Source organism: Melanotaenia boesemani, chromosome 20 (genome assembly GCF_017639745.1).
Source record: "Melanotaenia boesemani isolate fMelBoe1 chromosome 20, fMelBoe1.pri, whole genome shotgun sequence".
NCBI lineage: Eukaryota > Metazoa > Chordata > Actinopteri > Atheriniformes > Melanotaeniidae > Melanotaenia > Melanotaenia boesemani.
Genome location: NC_055701.1, coordinates 11,778,019 through 11,798,930, shown reverse-complemented (window position 1 = coordinate 11,798,930; position 20,912 = coordinate 11,778,019). Strand labels below are relative to the sequence as shown.

The 20,912-nt window shown below is 40.6% G+C and overlaps 1 protein-coding gene across 1 annotated transcript in view; it reads left to right on the top strand.

Moving 5' to 3' along the window:
- LOC121631697 (latent-transforming growth factor beta-binding protein 2-like) overlaps positions 1-20,912 on the top strand; it is an 80,439-nt gene that overhangs the window by 20,105 nt on the left and 39,422 nt on the right. Inside the window, exons 4-8 of the mRNA XM_041972714.1 lie at positions 10,558-10,823; positions 11,724-11,906; positions 14,772-14,978; positions 16,192-16,475; positions 17,591-17,693. Coding sequence (XP_041828648.1) covers positions 10,558-10,823; positions 11,724-11,906; positions 14,772-14,978; positions 16,192-16,475; positions 17,591-17,693 — 1,043 coding nt within the window. The remainder of the gene's footprint in view (positions 1-10,557; positions 10,824-11,723; positions 11,907-14,771; positions 14,979-16,191; positions 16,476-17,590; positions 17,694-20,912) is intronic.

The following is a 20,912-nucleotide window of genomic DNA, read 5'->3' as shown; positions in this document are numbered from 1 at the left end:
CCATTCTCTGCCATCAGCTTGCTGGAGGAAACAGAACTGGGCAGGGCAGGATGTGTGTGCTGTTTGCAGGTCATCCTTACAAAGGTCATCTCTGTCTGGTCTCACTTACATAATCAGACTCAGAACAGCTGCCAGCTGCTACCTGCATAACAGAGCTGTACAGTTATACTGCAAGCTAAGCTTAACATCTGATGACATATTGTGAAGAGTAGACTTTGTCCACTCTTGGACTAAGTTTAGATTTCAGTTGTGGTGTCCAGAGTTACTATAACTAACAATTTGATGGGATTAAAAAAGTCAGTAACAGAAACAAATTAAACAGTGTACTTATGATCATTTTGAAAATAATTTTAATAGGCATGCTTTGTTTATTAAACCATGTAGTAAGTCGTACAGAATGAGGTCTGGCTTCATCGTGATCACTGTGTTGAGTAATAGTTGGGTTTCCATAGTACTCCCAATCCCATGTGGCTTTCACCGAACAAAGATGCATAGTGGTTTCTCATGCAGTGCTACCTAAAGGATAGGGCTGCTTACCAACAGAAAAATCATAGACACAATTATTTTTGGTCAAAACTGATATCACAGTTGTTTAACATGACAGGTGTTGTGCAGGAAGATCTTCTCTTTTTAAATTGGAATAAGTGAGTCTTTGGTTGATGTTCCTTTTATACCAAATCCTGACACCCTCACCTGTCACTGCAGATTATAGTCTTCTAGAGATTGTAGAGACTTTTCTGGAAATAGAGTTTCTAGCTTACATAACACTATGGTTTCCATCTGACAATGTTTTACAGATAAATTCGCTCTGGTCTCTGCAGCCAAATTTTGTCACAGTTTTTGGCAGAAATTTCCTCCCAGACAGCCTCAGCCACAGGGGAAAGAAAATATGGTCAGAAATAATTGCAAAATTTGGTCAGACCCGGTAACATACTCAGTTGTTGAAAAAACAATAAAAACACCCAGTAAAGGCAGCAATACATGCAGTTTCTCTGCATTAACTGTAATGCTTGTGTTGGGCCCACCGTTTTACTGGTGACTAATGCGGCTGGTGGTTATATGGCTTGTTGACTCAAGGCTTTGCACATAGCCACCCAGCCATTTTTCAGAGGAAACTGTGGTCATAGTGGGAGTTCTCCATGTTTATCATGGACCACTGGTCGCTTTCACTCCCACTCCAGACAAACCACACCACCAGGACTGTCGGGAGTGTCTTTCAAAACCTTCTGCAGTAGGTAATGTCTGCACCTGTGTAAGAAAATTATTTTACCATAGTGTTCATAGTTATTATGATCACTATAAACTGCAAAGTACTGAGTGTGAAAGTAACACAGATCATAAATGAAATATGATAACCAGCTTGGAAATACTGGAATGGAAATTCATTCACTAAGCTTTAGCTGAGGAGATAATAAATTAAAAGAAAATTTTAAATTCAGTAGCTTTATATCTGATATTACTCTTGATACCTTTGACTTAGATACAAGTGTTCAGAGGGATGAAATAAACATTCAGCCTGGGAAAGTTTCTGACTGGACCAGCTGGCAGTTTGCTTTGCTGATCAGAGAAGTAATGTCCAGAATCAACCTCTTGTCTCCCGTTTTGGCTGCTGCTAAAACAGAAGAGGCCTTAGATGGGCAGTCTGATTAAAGTAGAATAGGGGGTAAAGGGCAGGCTAATTCCCACAGGTTGAACAGTGTGTCCTCATCTGAATAGTCTTCTATGCTTCTTCTAAACCAAGCATATGATTGTGTGCCTGAAATTATGATTTGTGTCTTTTTTGTGAGTAGACTGGGAATAAACTTAGACAGAACTAGGTTAACTTGCTTCTGCTTGCAGGCGTGGTGGTGCTACAAACGTGACCCACGCCCTCACCTCAGTCCCTGGTGCACACTTTTTCTTGTCTTAGGATACAGCTTTCTAGAGTAAGACTTGATATTATTGTGGTTTTGTTGTGCAGTGAGTCTTTTCTCGTTGTTTCTATGGTGAGTTTAATTTTAAAATGGAATAGTGAAGACTGTTATCTTGTATGCCATCTCCTCAGGTAATCCTTCTACAGGCACAACGAGAAAAGGAAATGTTGAGCATTTCTGTAATATATGATGACAAAAATAAGCCAAGACTGGTTCAGCATATGTTGTTGGTTTTCTTGTCATCTGTGTGTCTAAACGCATTGTAAATTTTTGGATTTGATCAGCTTTAATACTTAACAGTACTGGCCAGGAAGTCTTAGTGTCTCTTCCTACAAGATAGAGCCAAAAGAGTCCCATGAGTGCTGGCTTTCTGGTAGGCGAGAGGGAACAAAGGACCATAGAGAAATCAGCTCCCAGCATGGGACAGATATGTCTTTCTTTCTGGCCATTGCAACTTCCCCAAAGCCCCATCCGAAACACATTGTCTGTGCTGCGTTGCCAGTGGACTCTGCCTAAGTAGCCAAATCCTTCTTATTATGTGCAGGCTTCTGCCGATGCAGCTGTCAAAGAGGCGCAAATGTAGTATGGCAGTTACAGGAAGAAATGGCCCAGAATGCACTCCAGCTCCCATGTTGAGACAGATGGAGACAGCATCAATCAGGCTCATCTCGTAAGCTTGTTGTTGAAAGCATAAATTAGCAGTATGAGTTAATCAATACGAGTAGAAGCTAATCCACTCAGATGTCTGGATGCGTGGTTCCCTTGGGCCTGGGCTGTGGAGTCGGCCTCCAAACAGGGAAAAGTTACATGTCCAATAAGAATGATTCAACCCCAACATGGTGTTCTCCTTTTCATGCTTTTGTTTATCCTTTGTGTTGTCTGTGAACTTCTTCTTACACTTTAATGGCTTTTTAAATCAGTATAATAAGCCCTTCTAAAATTCCCTTAGCATGTCTGTCTTTGGAAAGGCCTTTTTTGGCTTTGTGTTAAAGCAGTCTGACATATGATGCTGACCGGCAAATAGGCATAGCCTTCAGTCAGCACTTTGTAATGGTTCTTCCTGCTGACCTGTCTTGTGGCATTTCACTAAGTGAATGATCAGAGAAACTACAATAAACTGGAGAATATTGAATAGCCTCTCAGCTCACCATGCCTCTGAGCATTTGGATTTCTGCTCCTAAACCACAGTTACCACACTGCCTTGCTTCCATCCACAATCTGGGTCTTGTAGATTTCTTATAGATGAAAACTCTGCTTTGTAAATGCTGAGGTGAAAGGAGACAGATTGGCAATGCTACTGGCCCCCTGGAGATAAAAATGGAACTGTTTATTTCACAGCTTTTGGCTTGTGATTGAGGAGACTGCAGCAGTCATATGTTTTGACCATGTAACGTCAGCAAACCTCAATGAGGTCAAGTAACAGAAAATCTATTTTCATACTGGCAGTGAAAAGTAAAATTAAGTGGAACTTCATCTCTTTGTTTGTCTGTGTTGCATTTTGGCAAGCCCAAGGGACAGTCTTTGTTTGCTCAGTTTTCAAAAATTGTTTCTGCTTTTCATTGTGTGTAAGGCCAAGTTATTGCCTCAGTACCTTATCTCCTGTGAGACAAAGAAAGAAAGAAAAATCTGAATCAATCCAGCTTCACTGTAATTTATTTCACCCAAGTTCTGGCTGCTACTAGTGGGATTCCTGGAAGGCCGTCCAGACAGAAAGAACATGATTTAATCCAGCCTCTGTGGCTGGTGCGATAAGCCCTCAGACACACCCAGATTTTCACGAGAGGGGAATATTCTGCTAGGACCCACAATTATCCAAGTCATAATGACTAAAGATGTTATCAAAAAAAAAAAAGACTGGGCCTTAATTGTACACTGATGTTTGGCCTTATGTGGCCAGTATACAAGCAAAATTTGTTTCAGTAGACAGGAACTTGTCTTCAAAAGACATTTTTCTGTGGCCATGTGCTTTTTTTAATATTCCTTTCTACAGAATGATACTCTTCTTATACTATTAGCTTTATGTGACAAAGTTCAATTGAATCACTAAGCAGGACCTAGTTAAATATTTCATCATATTGCATGCATTTGGCTGAGGCACATCTTGGTGTGTCATTTAAGTGAAGTTGTAAAACTGTTCATATTCATGTTAAATACATGAATATAAATCTTTAGAAAAAGTGTTTATATTTGATGAGAGAAATTTACGTCATTCTCTTGCCTTGGCTGTAAATATCTGACTTAGCAAGAAAATATGTCTAGTCTGGCTGTGTCCAAAGTAGAAAAATAAATTCAACCTCCCAGTTTAGGTTTTGCTCACAGCAAGCAAACAAAAAATGTCGGCTATTGAGCCTTTGTTATTTTTGAGTGGAGCCTATTTTCTGAGACGTCAAGCTGTTTCTTTTAGTTGTATAAGACTTGTGAATTTTAACAATGTGCTCAAGCTGCATGATTATTTTGCAAAACAAGCTGTGAGAGAAGACGAGACAGTGGACGTTAACGCTGCCAGGGATTAAACATTCACAAAAAGCTGTAATTTAGGGTAGGACCTAAATGTGATAGAGGCTGCTGTGGAGCTATTTTTGAGTTTCCAATGAACACAGACTTCACCACCATGCCATTGCATGACCTTGTTGCTATGAGGAACACACAACAACAGCATAATGAAAATGTCCTTGGGATTGCATATTATATTTATTGGTGCATGCTTGGGATCAGGCCTCAGAATTTTACTGCAAGAGGCTCACAGGGACCTCAGCGAATGATGAATGGATGAGGGAGTTCTGCATAAAGCCCGAGGAATGAGATGACCACAGTGGGGTTTGACCACTGGTGGTACAGATGGTTTGGTGCACTGAATGGGCGGTTAAGAGAGGATTAATTATTTTTCAGCTCGCAGAGCTTTCTTTCACCTCCTTAAAAAAGAAAATAAAAGAAAGAAAAAAGAAACCACTGAGGCTCTTAAAAACATCTGAATTAAGACTTTCCTTAGTTTTGCTTTGGGCCTGAGAAACAATTTAAACCAAGTTCAAACAAAACAGACTTTAAGTGTATAATTAATAATAAATTTCTTATCAAATACAAGAAAAAAGAAATTCCAGATTTTTACTAAATCCTAATTCAAAGGAAGCAAGTCAGCATTCAATATCGAAAGCATCAGCTTTATTTTCTCTTGTTCTAACTACTCAAGTTAATTTCTTGGACTTGACTGAGATTCATAACCCTGGTGGGGTTTAATAGCCAAACATGAACACTAGTCAAGTGTATATGTCTTTGCTAATACTCTCAAATAACACCTCCTGGGGCTGGTTTTAACGGCCAGCACTCTTTTTCTGTGCCTGTGAAATGGGGAACACCGTCTGTTGCAGAACCTTTTACTGAAAAATACCTCCTCTGATATTTTCAAATTCAAAATCGTTTGGAAAAAGAAGGATTATATCTATCAATTTCAAAGTAAGTCCTTTTTGAACCTCATCTATCCTAAACTTGACTGCCCGGTTTTACATGACACACCATCTGAATCCAAATCTCTTAACCAATGTGTTGCATCTTCATAAGAAAAGTTTAAATCTTTTTAACTGAGTCTTAATGGCTTGTTTTACCCCTCACATAGTTCTTTGATGATACAAAGTGCTTTGTCTTTAACTCCAAAAAGTTCTGTCCCAAATGCACTCTTAAATCTAGTCTTTTCATTGGTGCCAACAGAGTTTGCTGTGGTTTACCGGTACAAAGTTTTCATTGTTTCTGCTGTGTTTGTGCTGTTTTTTCAAGATTTTTTGCTATTCCCTCCAGTTAGACTGATGATGTGCATGTCCAAACACAGTCTTTGAAAGGAACAAAAGTGTGCAACATTTTGTCTGAATAAGATGAATGTGATCAAACTGTGATTTACACTGTGTCTTTGATCACCATCATTTACATACCCATTTACCAAGTAGTCTCCAAATTGCTCTAATTGTGTGCAGTACTTATGTAATATGGGCTTTTGGCTGATGTTTCATGTTGGAAAAAAGGTGAATGGAACTTTTAAACATTTAGTTGAAATAAAAAGACTAATGACTCACAGGACGGAGTGATGCTTGTGCTGATTAGTTGTAAACCATGTGGCAGTTTCAAAGGTTTGCCACTCATCACTCTGGAGGTCATGTCCAGTCCAACACAAAGAAAACTGCAACAGGATTAAGTGACAAGCCTGAGAGCTATCGGGTTGAGCAGTGTGACCCCAGACTGGGATGCTCATGCCAGAAACCTCTGCCTGCTGTCACATTGTCTTGTTTAGACAGTCTGCTCAAAGCCAAATGGCTCCATCCAACAACCAGACAACCTTTTAATATGAGTCTATTTTCTGCATTAGCTGCTTTAAGCCCACAGTCCAAGCCATTACACGTCAGATCGGACTTTGTTATTCTCAAACAAATCAAAATGAAAAATGAGGTTTGCCAAGTTGAACCTGTGCTGAGCCTCAAGTGCTGAAAGGGCTGGTGAAAATAACATTTCATATCACTATGTTGACCTTATTTCCAGCCTACAATATATCCCAAGGCCAGAAGTGGGCTCTCTGCTTGGAATTCATCAACTGTCAAGAGTGCTTTATTTCTTCAGGGGATTTATAGAGACAGAAGATCATGAAAGCACCTCAGAGGCAGAACTGTTAGTGAATGAATCAGCTGCAGTCCATACGTTACTGTGCAGTGTTTCACATAAACACTGATCAGGCTCCATCATGCAAAGTGGGTTAAGGAGATGGTTTAAGATGTAAACAACTCCTGAGGATCTGGGTCACAGCGTGTATGTGTATGTGAGGATCATCAGATAAATCCAGAAATCCTATGTCTATGTAAGAAGCACTTGTTCTCCAGTGGACAGCTTGCAGAAACAACACAGTCACCACTTGGATAATTGGAGGTAGTGTTTTCCAAGTATCCACTACAGGGGTTTCCTGGCACTTAAACAAAGCCACCTAGCTGCGTTTCACTCCCCATATGCATGCTCATCAAACCACAAAATCTTCAAAGTACACCTGGCATTTTGCTTGGCAGTGCAATTAATTAAGCTCTATGACCACCATGGTTTATGCACAGCATCAACAGAAGTGTAGAGATCAGAGGGTTTGTGGTCTTTTTGACTGTCCTCCTGAGCTTGATGCTGACTTGTGTTTTCACAATGGCTGACTGTGATGTTTGTGCCTCCTCCCATGTAGGTCAAGAGATGAGGCTGGAACTGCCATTCATGTTGCCTGTCATGGCTCTTTGAGAACTGATACACACATGTTGTAATGCAGTTCAAAAGATTCCAAGCTAGGTGCCAAGTAATACTTTTGCAATTCATTGGAAACTCTGCAGTTTTGTTTCACGCAGTGTAGATTCTTGGCTGTCACTGTTTCTGATTTGTTATTTCCTCTAATGTGCTGAAGTTTAGTTTTAATTCATCTCCATATGCACTTGGAAATGAATGATAATGAGGGAACGTGGACAGTGCCAGTGACTTAATGTCTTAGTTGGAGGCTTCTTCTTATGTTATCACTTTGATCAAGTGTTTGGCCGGAGATTTATTGGAATATGTTGATTCTCTTGTAATATAATTACTGAACACATGTTTAAAGCATTTACATCCTTAAGATTGATGTGCTCAGTGTGGCAGTGCATCACTCAAATGTAATCAGAGTATTAATTATAAAACTGATGTAACTTGATGCAATTTCAGGAATTCAATATCTTGTGTGCCATAAAGATTATTTTTAGTCAGTACTTATTTTGTAAAGAGGCATGAAAAAGTTTACTAACTGTCCCATGTAGTTTGTGGAAGTAAAGAGAGTAAGATGTTACCTCTATGTTGAGCTGTTCTTGTAAACCTTCATTAATTGGTTTAGTTGGAGTTTTGTTTCTGGTAACCAAAAGCAATATTCATAAAGTGTATTAGAGCATACTGTTGTTCCTAGTGATGAAATTCTAATAAAATTCCTGAAATCAAGATGTCCTTGAAATTAAGATAAGGAACATTTTGGGGTGCCAGTGAGGACATTTATGAGACATGAGAGTTTTTGAGCAGATGAGACTAAAAGGAAATGATGCAGATTAGGTCATGCAGCAGGGATTGTGTTTGTGGTTGATCTCTTTAGAGATGCGCTCACATTCTCCGCCCAGGATAATAATGCCTAAGAACGAGAGTGATCACAACAACAAAATATGAGGCAAATGGAAAAATCCAGCAGTGCAGCATGGATGACTCCACTCTTAAAAGAGATTTATGCCTGTCAACCAACAAGCTGGTTGGTTATGTAGCCGGCTTACTTATCTGCTGTTTTTTGAAGAAACAACAAGATGAATGTATGTCTTTTCTTTGCGCGCTTGCAATCTTATAATAGGATTCTTTGTAAGACATTTTCAGGCTAAGTTAGAAGCTCTCAGATGATGGGAGTCGAATATTCACTCTTCCTTATCTTTCTTTTGGCCTTTACCAACTGCTGAACACAATATATTCATCTTCAGGAGGTAATTGCTCTATTGGGTTTGGTGTAGAGATGAAGGACACTGCATACTCCAACAATAATAAATACAAGAATACTGACGTCTAGACAGCTTGCAACTTCTGTAGTAGTAGTTTCGGTCCTGAGGGCCGAAGCTCCTGACTGGAAAAAAAACCCCACATTTTTATACCTTATACCTCTCTAAGTCAATTGTGCTTCCCTCATTTTTATTTTCATTTAAACCTACCTCATTTTTGTGCCTTATTTCTTTGCATTGTGTACTAATTCATTATCTTTTTTTGGCACTATCAGTTTACTAATTAAAACTGGTTGGCCATCACTTGATGCCACAAAACATTTTTTCCACTTGTTTGCTCAGACCACGCTCATGTAATCAAGGCAGGGTTCTTCCAAATTGCTTTCAAATAGCCCAGAACAAGGTGAAGGGATGGCCCCTCCTCAGGCCACTGGGGCCTTGAAGTTCATAATGATGACATCAGACAGGCAGAGCAAGTCACGATTTCCCTCTGTGCCCCCTGATCTGAGAGGCAAAGGGGGTAGTGGTGAGCTCATGCTGGGAGGAAGTCACTTTGCCATTTAAAAGAGGGAGAGAGTGAGGAGGGCTAACATCTGGCTAAGCCTAGGAAGTGAGGCAGGATGCTTTGCAGGCCAGGTGTCAGTGTTAAGAGTGGAAAAACCCAACTATGATTTAGATTGGAAGCTATAACAGGGTTTGCCACCTCCTGTCTGTCCTGTCCCACCATGACTTCAGAACCACTTGTTTTCCCGTGTCACATCCTATCCCCAGTACACACCCTGGAGATTTAGCATCTGGGTCAGCAGCTGCCAGCTGTAGGTGCTGCCTGCAGTCTTTTTAAAGGATGACGTGAGAGTTCATTATCAAATGTTTGTCTCCTTTTCATTTAGTGTCCTGTTCATCTCTGCAACAGGAATGTAGTTTGTACACTTTGAATGAAGAAACTTGCAGAGGCTTGTGCCACAATTAGTACAGCTGGGACAAGTTGTGTGTGTATGTGCGTGTCTGCTTTTTGTGTAAGCAAGTGTGCAAACGTGGATATTTATGTCCTTTGTGCATATCTTTTATTGCATGATTTTTGTTTTGTGTTTTTAGGTCAACACAGCGTGTGTCATTCAGGCGTAAAACCACATGCAATGAATGTTAATACATGGTTTATATCCTCATTTGGGGTTTGATTACAGCCTTGAGCATCTTGCTGGAACACAGGTGTGTTTTTAGAGCACTTGGTCTGATGTTCCTGGCATGATTCTTCTTTGTTTTGCTCTGCTGACTCTCTGTCAAGGCAGATCATTTAGATACATATATTTTTCACAAGGCTGAAGCCAGCATTCTGGGCTCAACCTCACAGCCCAGATAAGGCTATCTGCCTGTCTGTCTGTCTGAGAAGCACGCACCTCCTTCAGGTCACTCACATGAGCTCAACTTCCAGGTCGTGCAACATGGGCTCAGTAATTGACTCAAAATCTAATGCTCATCATTAAATATACCCCTTGCAGCCATGGTTGAGCTTTGTTCGTCGACCCTAGTTTTAATTCTTCCTCCAGTCTAGTGCAAATTCCAGGATGTTACTCCCTGGTTGGCCACAGTCAGACAAAACAAGGAGTTCGTAATCTAGTCATGCAGACTCAAGGGGTCATAAAAAGATCTAATGTGTTTAATCACACATTTCTGAGATCACATAGACACAAATACATGCACACAAACTGGAATCAGTCATTCATAATCCCTTTGGCTGCCAGATACTTTATTTTTTTTAATTAGTGGTGATCATTGTATTTGCGTGAAATGTCATTAATATCTAGCTCAGTCTTTCGGAAATTAGTGATTGCCATGCCTCTCTTAGCAAATGTTAGATGAGAAACCCTGTGCACTTAAAGAATGACATGGTATTTTTTATTTAACTAAAACAAAATCATTTCAAAATCATTTTGCCTAATCAATAAAATCAATTAACTAAAGCTATGACCTACACAGCATCTCTTAGGAATGTTACTTTCTGTTGCCCACGGTAAACACGGTAAACTGATTTCATGCTGATTTACATGAAGTACATTACTGATGGGTGTCTTTTTTTTTACTGTATTTATGGGAAATAAATCTGAAGTCATATGTTTATAGTCTTGTGATGATTTGATTGACAGATCCCATGTGAGACGAGGACCTCCTGACTCCTCCCCACAGCAGATTGGGACCTCCCGTACTGTGAAACGTTATCCATCATCCTCTGGGCCTATAACCTCTAATGCTCTGCCTAATAGCAATGGCTATGCTAATGGGCATGGCCATGAGCACAGGAACTGGTATGAGCACAGGGATGGGCATCGCAATGCGCCATCCCATAACAGCCACAGGCCTGCCAGCGACAGCCAGTTGCATGGACAGTTCAACAGTGTTTTACCACCAGCAGGTAAGAACAAGAAACTAAACAGGTTCATTACCTCATAAATCTTGGATGTTTCTCATTTTATTTCCCTGCTTAAAATTTCCACTCCTCTTAGCATCTTCAAAACAAAGTCTTTCCATTTTGGCAAAGTTGCACAGTTAGCTACAATACACTCATGCACATGATACACTTTCTCTGTCACTGTTAAATGGAATATTCTCCACAAGGAAAAAGCAAAAGGTTGGCAGCATTTAAGCTGCACATTCCCCTCATCCTCTTGCCCATCCACCTCACCCTCTCTGTGGTCTGCGTCACATAGACAGACATTTCATGTCAAGGCTGGGTTGGTACTTGCACACTCACATGCTTTGGAGTCTACACTGTCACCTTTGTTTCATGACAGGCACTGAACCCTGGCGCCTTTACCTACAAGAAAAAGAAATGTGACCTTGTCTTTGCTAATCTTTTTTCACTTTTTACTTAAATTTTCTCTGATGTGGTATCCGGTGTACACAGCTGTTCACTGTTTTAGCGTCTCTTGTTTTTTTTTTTTTCCCCCTCTGTGCCAGAGCAACGGCTGTTGAACAGATTCCCACCATTACACAGTGTTCACTTGCACTTACTCTCTCTTTGTCTCCCTCACACATACACATATCCAAAACACCTTCTTCCAAAGATAAAGTGCTTGGACGCTTGCCCGTAAACCTAATAGTATTCTTCTCCCCATTTGCCGGCCTGTGGCACATCGCTCAGCTGCAGCGTGCCACTGGCCTACCGTCAGCACACACCCTCGCACACTTATAAACCTCCCTTTGCCCAGACGGGGAGTGTGTCACTGCAAGGCTGAAGGAGGAAGGATGCAGTTTCTTTGTAGCTTGTCTCTCCTGCTGCTCCATTTTCATCAGGTGTGTTTTGGTCTTCCAGGAGCCAACCTCACTTCCAGCCTGGACCGTATTAAGATTGTATTCACACCTATGAAATGCAGAAGGGTGTGCAATGGCGGGCGCTGCTTCAACAGCTGTGAGAAAGGAGACATCACCACGGTGTACAGCGAGACTTTACAGCAGCAGCAGCAGCAGCAGCCACAGAACCAGGGCTTCAGACTTTGTGAGTGTCAACTGTAGGCCTTTTGATCCTGCATGCCTCTGTGTTTTACTATGCTCTACATTATACTGTAATTTCTCACTTCAGCCTTCTTAGTGTCTCTTATGTTTATTTTCTAATTCTCACACATGTTCCTTGTGTCTCCACTCTGACATCTTATTCCTTTTTTATGGGGTGATCTAGACAAAATGGGCTCCCAGTAGCATGTTGTCTGTAGTAAGCTCATAAAGGAGCCAGAGTGGTATAGATTAAAAGTTGAGCGCTGTCCCTGTCAAGCAGACAGAGACAGAGAAAGTAGGAGAGATGTGGGTAGAGCAGATTAAAAGTGGGCTCTGTAAAAAGGGGCTAATCTCCCGTCATAGACACACACGTGGAGCCGGTGGTCCCACACTCCCAGCACTTAGCCCCATCTCCTTGCGGTTTGCACCTCGCGGTTGGCCCCACTGTTAACCATTTAACATGCTCCCTGGGAGAGCAGGAACGAAGGAAAGCAGAGAGGGGGAGGCAGAAAAAGAGAAAGAGTAGCAGCATGAACAGGATTTTATAGGGATTACATTAAACCTGCAATTTATCCAGGGGGCTTTGCTCCAAATTCACACAAGAGTGTCCATTGGAAGGGAGGGGGCGGTCAATGCCAAGGGGAAGGTCGCAACCCTGCATGTTTTTTAGCCTTCTCTTCAATTTGAAGGGTCCAGCTAAGACTAATTAATACTCGTGAATTAGAAGTGAAAGGTGGACAAACCACCCCCCCCACCCCACACCCCACACCCCACACCACCACACACACAGACATATATATATATATATATATATATATATATATATATATATTCCTCTCCACTTACACCCCATATAAATACAAACTCACAAACATTCGACTAACCTTCACTCAAATGCACTAAGCGCTTTAGTGAGAATTTAGCTGATTTATAAGTTATATACAGTCTGCTGCTGTAGATTTATGCCCCCATTAAAAGGGCTTTGGAAGATTACGTTGATATTCAAACACTTCAGTGTCCTGACAGAGGCCTTCCAGAAATATTACATTCCTATCACCTCCACTTCTTCATGAACATTTTCTTTCTATACCCTGATTTGTTCTCCAGTAATCTCCCTTCATTATGTAAAACCATGTTTTAAAGAGCATGTTAAAAAGAAAATACTTTCCATTTAGGCTTGCATCCTGCTTGGCTGTACGTGTTTATGAAGGAATGTCAAGTGGACAGCAAATAGTTATGTCATGCTGTTGTTATGTTGCAAACACAGTGCAGTAAAATCTGGCTGGATGATTACGTGGTCTCTTGATTCACACCCTTACAACACTTACTTTAAAGCCTGATATTAGACAGGGTGGAAGGGTAGACGTCTGTTTATTGAGTGATAAGTGTGTGTTTCTGTGGTCATTAGAGGCTGTTAAATGGACAGACAGGGTAGATGGAGAGAGTGGCGTATGGATACAATGGTGTTGTCTAAGAATAGTTTCTGCCTCATGCTTGGTTGGAACTGGCCTGACACAGACCAGTGCAGACTTGCATCCCAAATTGAGAAGTTTTAATAGCCTCCTTGAGTTGATAATTTAGCCGGCATGTCAGACACACAGGAGTCCTTCCTGTGTGTCTGAACACCAACGCTGGCCTGCTGAAGTCTCCGTCTGGCTCTCCACATCTTTTCAGCTGCATTGCTCTTTCCATCTTTCTCTGCATTCCTCTCTCTTTTCTGTTTTCAATCTCTTCTGTTTGCATTCTTTCCTAATCCCTTTCAGTCTTTATTTGTTACTCTTCTATTTTTATTCCATTCCTCCCTTTTGTCCTCCTCCAGTGTCACTGCTGTTAATGTTATTTGACAGGGCGCTCATTCCTCTACATGCCATTGAGACTGTCCACTGTCTCTGTTCCCTGTTTGCACCCTGTGTGTGTGTGAGACTGTTTGTCTTAATGAGACATAAAGGATGCAGCTCCCCATCATGATTCAATGACAAGCAGTCTCTTTCATCTCCTATGTGGACCATTCATATCTAACTGTGCCGTAAAACATTTCCTCATGTTTGTGTTGTGCGTTACTACTAAGCTTCAACAGCACAGTGCTGGGTATTTTTATCCTTTGTGTCCCAGAGTTGTTCTTTATTCATCATGACTGGATAGTTTTTTTTGGTTACTTTGCTTGTCTTTGATGTTAGGAGAGGTCACGTCAGAGCAAATCTTTAGAAGGGAGCAGGTCCAGGTATGCAGGGTGCTTGCCTGGCACCCATCCCTTATGCCAAAAGATAAGGGTTATGAAAGGTTTGTGAAAGCAGCATTGCGAAACACCATCTGGCCACTGCTGGATTTCTTTTCTCCCCTTGGTGAAATGCAAACTTTAAATCAAGTTGTAGACAGACTTTGTTTTGGGATTCAATTTACTTTGGAGACAGTGGCAAGACTGGATTGTTTGGCAAATTCACATTTTGTCTCCCCTGGTCAGCCAAACAAGTGTTCCATGCACTTGTTTTTATATCCTAATTATTATTGGATGAGTCACTGATCATCATGCGGCACCCTGTTCAGCAGTATGTAGTTGATCTGAGGCAAAACATGCCAATGAAGGAGGCACAGCATGAGGGGTAGTGCCATGCCTCTGCCCTCAACACAAAGTTGAAATTTTATAAATGCCACAAGGAATGAGGTGGGAAAGCAGAAAACAGTATGATCACCGTTTACCATTTGCAAACAAAGACTGCCCACAGGAAACCTTAGAAGACTGCCTTTTTTTCTTAAGTAAATCTACCCACTCTGTTTATTATTTTATCAGATCCTGTATGTAGGGAGTGCTACTGAAAGTTACTTTTTATATTTGCTAATCTTTTATTTGTAAATTTTCTTCCCTCTGTAGTTTTCTGTCAAATTCCTTGTCAGAATGGAGGCCGATGCATTGGCAGGGACTTGTGTTGGTGTCCATCAAACTCAACAGGAAAGTTCTGCCACCTGCCAGTGCCACCCCCTGCAAAACCAACTCCTCACAGTCGCAAGGATGCGAACCACCAGGGATCAAAATCTCCATCACACTCTATGTACACTCTGCCACTGTCCAATCAGCAAGGTAAACATTCATGAAAATAATCTACATGTCTTTATAGATTATATATTCCATAAGTTCTATAGTGGTAGTCTTCCAATCAAAAGACTGATGGTTCAGTACCAAATTCTTCTGTGTATTGAAGTATTTTTGGGCAAGACACAGAAACCTGCATTGATTACAATATATTAATCTGTTTTTAATTATAGATAGATAGTAGTACATCCTCATAGATTAGAGGCCGTCTATGAAAGTTTGTTTTGAATGAGATACACATTGTAAAGTGCTTCATTGAACCAAAAAAGGATTAATTGCAGCAATAGTTTGCTTCATGGCTTTTTGCCTGATACTAGTTTACAGTGCAGTGGTCTACTTCTGTGGACCAGCTGTTGAGGTCAGACTCTATTTTGAGCAAATTTACTAAGAGATGACTCAGTGGAAGTCCTTACTTTGTTTGCACAATGGTGCTTTTATCAAAACAGAAGTGTTTTTCAGAAACAGAGTAGGGCAAGGAAACATTACAATCCTATATAAATACGAATCAAAAAGATTTGCTTAGTTACTTTTAGCTGTTTTGGTATCATTTTTTAAAATGTCATAATTTCTTCTTCATTAGTAACTCAGTCTGTAGAAAAGTAAGCATTTTTAAGTTTATCAAAAGTAGGAGTCAGAGGTTTATGTTTTTTAACTTCATAGCAAAGAAATAATCCATCCTGCCATTGTACTTGCAGTGTATGCAGTGTAAAGAGACAGATTCACATTTGGGACTCTTGATAAAGTTTTTCGGGCTTTGTTGTTTATCTGTGAGATTATGATTCGTGAGAGTGGGTAAGCATTGCGGGAAAAGCACTGGCACTGTCTGATGATGCATACCATCCCTGTCAGAAACACAAAAGAACCCATTCTAGACATTACAACATCTTAGCTGTTCAGTGAATCTGTTTTTGGTATTTAAAATAATTTAATTTAAACCAGAAAATCTGAAAGCTTTTGTGTTTTTGTTGATGTTGTGCAGTAGTATTCCACAGCTGGGGATTCTCAGGATATTCTGGATCTCTTAATTGGGAGAGCAAATGAAAGTGTTTGTTGAACATGTTTGTGTAAGTTAGTTTAGAAATTCCAGTATGTGTAAACAGCTTTTTATTATTTGGCTGAAGATACTTTCATTTGCAATGTTGCAAATATGATAGTTAAACTACTCGCTCTCTTTTTTTAAACTGTGTTTCTTCTCCTCAAGTGTCTCTCCACCCATCTTTGGTGAATGTCCACATTCAGCACCCACCAGAGGCCGAGGTTCAAATCCACCAAGTAGCTCGAGTCCAACCTGGGCAGAGACAAGCAACCACAGAGGGGGTTCATTCTGTGCAGCAGCGTTCCCAACCAGGGAACGGACACGAACACACCAATGAACATGGCAGCAGACACCCTCACACCAATGGGCACAGAAATGGCCATGCTACAACAAATATCCACCAGAATGGGCATGTTGGAAGATGCTTTCAAGAGACAGTTGATGGACAGGTATTACATTAAGTTAGTGTCTAAGACACTTGAAGTATTTAAACCAGAAGGTGAAAGTATTTTCTTTTACTCCAAGTGTTATTTTCATCTCATTTCCATACTTTTGCCATCTAGAAACAGAATGTGACCCTGTGGGGACTCTTCATGTCCAGAATTTATTTTGCACACTCAGGCCAAACTGCTCATCTCACCACATTCAACAAAGGCTTGTTATGAACCACAATAAATTCACAGGACCAGGGGTTAAGCTTGAAATTCTGACAATGTGGTCCTCTGTGTGGCTACAGAGCTTTTCATAATATATAAACACATGCTATGGGATGTATTTCACATTTATACTTTTCATATAGTCAAGATAAAGTGTGGATGTCAGAACAGTTGCGTACTGACATCAAATTAGAAAAAGGGAGTATGTTAAGTAACAGTACATTAGCTTGGCTAATCTCAGGCTTAGAACAGCATCTGTTTACTTGGCTTCTATTAGCTTCTAAGGTTTGCATTTGTAACAAAGCATTGATCCACAGTGATGTTGTTTTTTGCCAGAATTAGTTCCCATTTTTTTCTAACCTGGCTGAACAGAGAGTTTGAAAATGAACTATCTAGTCATTTCGCCTGATAGTTGCTGGGACAGGTTCCAGTCCTCATGGTCCTGCATTGGAATAAGTGGGTATAGAGAGTGAATGGAAGGATGAATTATGAAGACACAATGGCAAAGAGGAGCAGAACTCTGGCAGAAAAAGGGAACATGAAAAAACTTTATGATGCAGTCTTTCCTTTTTTCCTGCCAAAAATTTTTTCTTCTTAAAAAAAAAAAAAAAAAAAAAAAAAAAAATCCCCACTCTTAAGTTCTATATTAGCTAAAAAAAATCCAGTAAATACAGTGCACAGTACATAGGTTTTAGGTGTTTTTATCCTCCAACAACTCCAATAATCCCAAACATATCTGGTCCATACTGTCCTTTCTTGGTGATAGGTTCTAATGCACACTGTAAGCATAACTACACTTAAAACTCTTTTCAAGGCACAAACACTTGCACATAGACAAGTATGCATGCACAAATGTGTAATTCTCAAAAATTATGCCTTAGATTTAACACAGATGTGTGTTGTTGCAGTGTGACAAGCCTTTGCCAGGCCTAACCAAACAGGATGATTGCTGTGGAAGTGTTGGTGCTTCATGGGGTCTTAATAAGTGCCAAAAGTGTCCAACCAAACCAGGTAAGCTCTCAGGACTAAAGCTATCATACCTATATTTTTTTAAACTAAGTTCCATTACAAGTGTTTTGATGCACTTTTGATGATGAACTTTTGGTGTTCTTGTTTTTACGATTGGTCTAAGTAGAGTTTCCGACTCTGAATGCTGTTCATTAAAGAGATTAGCAAGTGATTTTTTTATAATCCTTGGCAGACATTGTTTATATTTAGTAGACTTTTATAACAGCATTTATCACATGCTTAAACACATCTGATGAGGGATGATGATTAACATGCAGCAGTCTTCATTATACAGCTTTGTGATTTGCTCCTACACCCAGTGGTTCAAATTAAGCTGTTTTTGCTCCCATAAAACCAAAACTGGGAAGTAAATGAAAATGCATCTAGCCTACAGATTAAATGCTGCAGGCACCCACCCAGCAGACAGAGAAAGACAGCATTGCCTTTAAAGAGTGAGAAAATTAAGAACTTTCCAACCAGAGCTGTGGTAGGTTTGGGGAAAAGCAGCTGGGTGGTTTTATGCCGGCAAGCAGGGTGGGTGGCAATACTGTCTTCTTCAGGTGGAGATTATCATTCAGTCTGACAGCTCTCTGTGTGATTAGGAGTCACCATTTGTCCCCGCACTGGTGTAGACCCCAGAGAATGCAGATACAGCACGGTGCCATGCGGGAGATTCAAGTATTTTCCAGCTCTCTTAGTCATGTTATGGCACTGCCCACAGATACCACTTGGCTGTCAGATCGCCTGAATGTTGTTTGACTGGACCTTAATCAGAAGCAGACTCTCTTTGCCTCCTCCATCAATAATGCCTTTCAGTCCATTCTTTTTCCTCTCACTCTTTGTCTCCCTCAGCATGCCAAATTCCCACTCCTTCTGAGTCCAGGCATGATCTCTTTTGGCTCCCAGATGTTTTCCTCTGCTCCCTCCTTTGAAGTTTGGGGGTGAAAGAGAATGAATACCCTGATTGGTCATTTTTGTGGCTGTTTTTGGGAGGCAACATGCTGTAGGCTGTGGGGTCACACGCAGGAATACATGAAAGGACAGCGAGAATGATGGAGGGGAAAAAATTAAGTCAAAATGAAGTCATGTCCAGTGTCCCTAAAGGTCTTAGTGGGAACTTCAATAAGATAAATACTTTGAATTTCTCCAGAGTGTTATTGATCTGAGTTTAGACACTTGGATTTATCTCTTAGTTACAGTACGTTCTCCTTTGAATGGCTTGAAGTATGATGTGTGCTTTTGTATATAGGAATTGCATGTAGCATGGAGAAAACTGCTCGTCTTGTCTGCAGTGCAGAGAAAAGTCATATAGCTTTATACAAGTCTCCCGTGTTTCCTGTTTAATATGTGATAATTATGTAATAAAAACCCAGTCTGTGTTTAGGCATGCAGTGCTACCACTGGTCAGTTCATAGCTAGTTGCAAAATACACTGTTGAACAAGAGCAAAACTTGTTACTCCATTTTTTATTATACCTGTAGAGGATGCCAGTATGGTCACAGTTTAATAAGGTTCTGTTGCACACAGGATTTTAGTCTTTCCTTTCTGTCTCCACATTACTATCAGTGTGTTGGCAACAGCCTCACTGAACAGTAATATAGACTCATAATGTGTTGCTTCCATTGCCCTCTGGGTTTTTGCCTTAAAATGTATGTATAAGCATTTCAATGCAGATGATGATAATATTATACACCAAGGATTTTACATCACTGTTGTGGCAATAAGGACAGATTTTTGTGTGTGCCCAATCTATATAAAGAAGGACTGTCCTTATGATGGTGAGAATGGCAGGGTATCCCATCTCAGTCGGAGCTGAAGCCTTTAAGAATAAAGGCCTTTAAAAGTCACATACTGAGGCTTCCTGGCCCGTAATGAGATCCAGATCAACCCGAACAAGCCGTAGTCAAATCTATCCCTCTGGCTGAGATAATGAGGTGGAGTAACAAAATGGCCCTGCACTTGGCTTTGAGCTCATTCTATAATGTAAGTATGGAACAAATGGAGAGATGGTCAAGCTTGTCCTCAAGTATGACAAGACAGTGGACTGTTGGGTCAAGGCAGGATGTGAAAGAGCATTTGGCAATTTGTTTTCACAAGTATTTGTCATTGTATGGCACAGCAAAAGAGACAAAATTAAGACTACTAAGCTAAGATAGATGTACTTAGCCAACCCCTGACTTGGCTAATGCTCAGCCTCTGGTAACTGAGCGACCATTGTTAGAAAATGAGAAGGAGATTATTCATTCAACCCGTAACACAACTTATCTTGTGTACTACTATTATATTCCACATTCAAAACTATCATGCCTATGAAGCTAATCAATTGGACTAAACACACCCTCGGCTAGCAATTAGCATGTCTTGGCTGCCAACTAGCATGCCAAGACTTGCAGCCTGATTACTTGCCTTTTAATTTGGTTATTAACATGCATCTTAGCAACTTATTTGGCTCTTCTTTTCTTTTTAACAGCAACTTTTGTAACATGTTGCCACAGCTAACTTAGACTGAATAAATTCACAGGAAAGACTGCAAAGGGTGGATCTGCTAAGATACTAAAAACAATCTGATACCTATAATGTAAGGTGTTGGGGAAGGGTCTTTTCAGTCCTTCAATCCTTTTCAGTTAAGCATGTCAGTACTGCCCAAGTCTGACCCATGACTTTCTGTTACAATGCTCCTCCTTCCCTGTACTTTTTCCAGCTAAAGGAATTTCACAAGCAATTTATCTCCTCATATGTCATTGATGGGCAGCTTTCCTCCATATAACTCTTCCTGTCAGTGATACTGGGAGGCTTTCTTAGGAGCCAGATCAGACATCTACTGAGCATAAAGTAACCACTACACCCACAGGAGCCTTGGCTAACTCTAATTCTGCCTCCCAGTGCTGCGGAGGTTGTGCTAAGCTCCCTTCTTTTTACTGATTTGCCCTGTAATGGGTATGCTTTTCTTCATAGAGATCAGTTCAGTCAGATGACGGAATGGATGGGACCCACAGAGCTCCCCCACATGAACTCATCCCTCCCAAATCTTCTATCTATTCCCAAGACTTTTAATCCAATATCTACAGTGGAGCCACAGCTTGTGCTTCTTGCTTTTTATTAGTTCTGATCAAACAGAAAGACTCACTAAAAGCCAAAAAACAATGATGGAATGATTTAATCTTAGAAGCAGACAGCAAAAGAATGCATGCTGTGGAAGAACTCCACAGCAGCTTCCCATTG